The 4,695-nt window shown below is 62.9% G+C and overlaps 1 protein-coding gene across 10 annotated transcripts in view; it reads left to right on the forward strand.

Moving 5' to 3' along the window:
• Positions 1–4,695, forward strand: part of PLCH2 (phospholipase C eta 2) — an 85,984-nt gene that overhangs the window by 63,347 nt on the left and 17,942 nt on the right. For all 10 annotated transcript variants that reach the window (XR_004263996.1, XM_032262163.1, XM_032262161.1 and 7 more), the window contains one exon: positions 2,520–2,690. Coding sequence is in view for 9 of the 10 variants with exons in the window: in XM_032262163.1 (XP_032118054.1) it covers positions 2,520–2,690 (171 nt within the window). In the remaining variant the exon portion in view is untranslated. The remainder of the gene's footprint in view (positions 1–2,519; positions 2,691–4,695) is intronic.

Raw genomic sequence — 4,695 nt, forward strand, 5'->3', positions numbered from 1 at the left:
GGGAGGGGTGCTGGCAGGTGGAGGTGGGGGAGGGGGTGCTGGCAGGCGGAGGTGAGGGAGGGGTGCTGGCAGGTGGAGGTGGGGGAGGGGGTGCTGGCAGGCGGAGGGGGAAGCCTGCAGGTCTGGCTCTGGAGAGGAATGGTGGGGCAGCTGCGGCGCTCCGGTCACGGGCCTGGCGCCCCAGCCCTGTGCAGTGGCCCTGGTGTTTTGTGGTCAAGCCAAACACGGCTCGCATTGGCTGGTACGGCCTAATCAGAGAGCCCTGAGTGGTGGGTAAAGACCTGGCTTGAGCTTCATTTCATCCAACCAAAGCTAAGGCTGGAAGTGGGCCGGACCCAGCGCGGGGCCTAATTGCCAAAGGGCACGCTGGGTGGGCACCGAGGCAGGCTCGGCCAAGGTGCAGTTCAACAGCTGCGGCTTCCCTTTGTGGGAAGAAAAGATGCTGTGACTGTATCTGGGGTGTTCTGGGGTTGGGCTCAGGCCCACGAGGGCTTCGCTGTCCGGGCAGTTTTGTTCCTGCTCAGCGGAGAGCAGCTCACGCTGGTGCACAGCCTCTCCGTGGAGGGGCTTCATCTGGTGTGTGCTGGGCCCCAGCGTATGTGGCTCTAGCTGGGTCCTTCATGCCATGCTGGCCTCATCCCAGCCTTGGCCTGGGCACACATCCTGGCCCTGGGGTCCTGACCTACCTCCATGGGTCTAGGGCAGGCGGCAGCCAGGGCTCTGTCCTGGGGACAGGGATGAAGGGGGTGATGGGGCCACCTGACTGGTGATCCCTTTGGCTCAGAGGGGACCCCAGGGGACCTGGCATCACCATCCCCTGCCACGCCAGATCATGGCCATGGGAGGCAAGGTTGGTCCCAGGTGGCTGGTGGCTGCTGCTGTCCATGGTGCTGAGCTGGTGCCAGTCCCTGCTCAGCTGAGGCACATCCCCAGGCTCAGGCGGTGCCCTCCTGTGGACTAGGACATGGGGCTGCCTGAGAGGCACGGCCTGCTCCCTCAACCCTGCTCTGGGCTCCTCCCAGGCCCCCTTGGAGTCCCTGGGTGGGCTGCTGAGAGCACACTGTCCTCAGCCTATGGGGACTCTGGGAAGAGGGCCCGGTGGGGTTTTGCATGGGAGCCTGAATCATGAAGCCTCTAGGCTGCTGCTGTGGCGGACACAGCACCTTCTCGACTTCTGGAGGTATTTTCTGCTTCTCAGGAGACCCGGTCTGGGACTTCTATGGGGGCCTGAGGACTCAGCCAGTGTGGGTGGACACCTGTCAGCTGGGTGTCAGTGTGCCCAGCCTGGGGTGAACAGGCACAGGCAGAACCCTGCCTTCAAGGCAAGTCTGATTAGCCTGCCTCGCCTCTGGCCATGTCTTCAGCGGAGGGGCTAGGGCCGAGGTGACAGAAGGTGGCTCACGGGGAGCCTGGGGCCCCTCAAGATGCCTCTCGAGATGCCGAGCAGCTGGGCAGGTGTGGAACCGTCTGTCAGGGTGGCCCTGCCTGAAGCCTTGAGCTCTGCCATTCTTCCAAGTGCAGGGTGAGGCACTGGTGTTCCTCATGAGTGGGGGCTGAGCTGGGGTGTCCTGGTGTTCCTTGTAGTGGGGGCTGAGCTGGGGTGTCCTGGTGTTCCTCGTGAGTGGGGGCTGAGCTGGGGTGTCCTGGTGTTCCTTGTAGTGGGGGCTGAGCTGGGGTGTCCTGGTGTTCCTTGTGGGTGGGGGCTGAGCTGGGGTGTCACACTGGGGCCATGTCACCTCCAAGCAGGTCAGGCTCTGACCCTGCCCTGCCCAGCTCTGGGCTCCCATGCCCTTGTAGGACCAAGGCCCCAATACTTAGGGCTCAAGGATTTCAAGCATCCTCTTCCATGGTGCCTTTATTGCCACCATGAATTCCCTTGGCCCCTGCACACCTTGGGCTTCTGTTGCGCTGCCCGGCTCCAGCCCAGGGGATGCGGTTAACTCCTACATAGGGGTGTTGGCTCCCACGCTTGCGGGTGGTGTTGACTCCCATGTGAGGGTTGTTGGCTCCTGTGTGGGTTGTGTTCACTCCCGTGTGGGGTGGTGCTGGCTCCCATGTGAGTGGTGTTTTCTGTGTGGGTGTTGGCTCCCATGTGGGTGGTGTTGACTCTCGTGTTGGGGGCATTGACCCCTGTGTTGTGGGTGCTGGCTCCCCTGTGGGTGATGTTGGCTCCAGTGTTGGGGGTGCTGACTCCCCTGTGGGTGGTGTTTTCTGTGTGGGTGTTGGCTCCCCTGTGGGTGGTGCTGGCTCCTGTGTGAGCTGAGTGGACTTGCTTGTGGGTCAAAGGTGGAAGGCACATGGCGTCGGGCAGGTGTGTCAGCTCTGTATTTTCACGGGGCTCTCCTCTTGGTGGGTGGGCCTGTGACCTGGGGAGTGATTGGAGGCCATGACAAGGGCAGTGGCATGGAGGAGGGTGGGCTTGCGTGTTGGTTTTGACTGGGGAGAGAGTGCCCCGAAGGACCCCTGTGCGTGCAGCCCTGGGCGAGGTGTCCGTGGGGACCCAGGGCCTTGCATTGCAGGAAGCAGACACGGATGACCACCAAGGGACACTGGGGTTTGAGGAGTTCTGTGCCTTCTACAAGATGATGTCCACCCGCCGGGACCTCTACCTGCTCATGCTGACCTACAGCAGCCACAAGGACCACCTGGATGCTGCCAGTCTGCAGCGCTTCCTGCAGGTGGAGCAGAAGGTGTGCACCCCCAGGCAGGGGTGGGGCGGCCATCAGGCCTCACCTTCTATTCTGAGCTTTGACTGAGAACTTAGGGTGGGGCAGGTCACAGCCCAGCATTTGACTTTAGTTTTGATATTACAGGGTGCGCCCTATGGGACGACCAGGCAGGTGGGAAGGTTTGTGGTTTCTCCTCTGAGAAACCACAGGGGCCTCTGAATGGCTCGGTCCTGACTGTGGACACCCTGTGGCCCCCCAGCTTGGCCATGCTCCTGGTTTGGTGTTGAGCATCTTGTGAATGAGGGTCCTGAGGCCCAGCCTTTGAGGCCCGCCCCTGTGTTCCAGCCATATGCGTCTGGCTGACTTGCTGCCCTAGGGCGCCAGGCCTGCCACAATGTCCACTCACCCGTTTGTCTAGCAGACACTCAGATACCTCCTGGATCCCAGAGGGGCATGCACACCCCTTTATCTAGACCCCAGGAAGTCCTGGCTATCCTTAGAGACCAATGCCAAGGCCAAGTGCTCCCCGGATGCTGCCCCACTGACCAGGGACCTAGTGTCCAGAGGTTCAGGGCTCTGGCCACCTTGTCCCAGGCCTGGGCAGGGAATGGGCACTGTGTGTCCTGGCGGCAGGAGTTGTAGGCCCAGCCAGGAGGTGGACAGGAAGGCCAGAGCCCCAGTGAGGACAGAGCTCCATGGGAGGGGCTCAGACTGTGTGGCCACCCTCAGGCCTTACAGGAGTGCAGGTGAGGACCCTGGACCCTCTTCAGGGAGGAGAGATGGGACAGGGCAAGCCTCAGGGGCCAAGATGCCCTGGCCTGGAGCTGCTCAGGGACCTCCACTCTACTGGCCACGTGGACTGTCAGCCGCTTGGTGATGGTCTGAGGGGGAGGATGGGAGTGGCGGAGGGGCCTTGGGAAGCCCAGGTGGGGTCTGGGTGGGTTTTACGCAGGATCTTACGGCAGTACGCCACCCCTGAGCTTACCACAAACCCAGAGCTGGCCTTTGGGGCTGGCTCTGGGCCTGAGCTCCCAGGAGACACCCACCTGGCTCGTGCAGCTTTCCGGGCTCCATCCCATGGCAGCCGCTTCTCCTTCCTGCAGGCACGATGGCCAGGAGGCATGGGAGGCTGGCACCAGCCGGCTGGACCCCACTGTCTCAGGTGCCCTGTGCCCTGGCCACCAGGGGTGGCACCAGCATGTAGCTGTGGGTGGCCTGGCTACATTGGCACGTGGCTGTGGGTGGCCTGGCTGCAGATAGCAGGTTCTCTGTCCCAGTAAAGGCAGTGGTGGGAACGGGACCTGGATGGGGTGGGCAGAAGTGACCCTTCCCTCTGTGACCTTTGTCCCACGCCTTCCGGAACACTCCCTGCACTCAGGAGCCAGATAGAGCGCCCCAACTGGTGACCGGTGCCCTTGGCTCAGACCTCTGGTTGCTGGGCCTCCCAGGGGCCCACAGCTGGCTCTGGGCTCCCCGACCTTTTACCTCACCATGTTCCCAGGGACCTCCGAGAAGCCCGTCGGTGGGGTGGCAGCTCCTGGCCTGGCTGTACCACAGGGCCCTGGAGGTCCCTCGGCCTACGATGTCTGGGGTGGCCTGGGCTGGCCTGGACCCTGGTGCTCAGCTCTCCTGGAGGGTCAGTGTGTGGGGACATAGGCAGACAGCGGGAGGAGCTGGAGAAGGGGCTGCCTGTGCCTGCGTTGGCATGAGGGTCCTCATTCTCTTGTACCCACCCCACACACGGCCTCTGCTCCATGCCAGGCCCACACGGGGCCACAGCTCTCGCACCAGTGTGGGGTGGTCCAGCTGACAAGGTCAGAGGCCCCTCTGGTGCCGTCAGAGTCTGCAGTCAGAGCAAGCATCCAAAAACCACGTGACCCATGGTAGTCCCAAGTCATGTAGCACTGGGCGTGGCTGGCCAGTGCCCCTACCATGGCTGTCCCTGGTGTGATCAGAGATGGCCAGGGGACAGTGGTGAGGGGGAGCTGGCCGATGGACAGGGGACAGCGGTGAGGGGAGCTGGCCG

Source organism: Sapajus apella, unplaced genomic scaffold (assembly GCF_009761245.1).
Source record: "Sapajus apella isolate SASKATOON/1434 unplaced genomic scaffold, GSC_monkey_1.0 scaffold127, whole genome shotgun sequence".
NCBI lineage: Eukaryota > Metazoa > Chordata > Mammalia > Primates > Cebidae > Sapajus > Sapajus apella.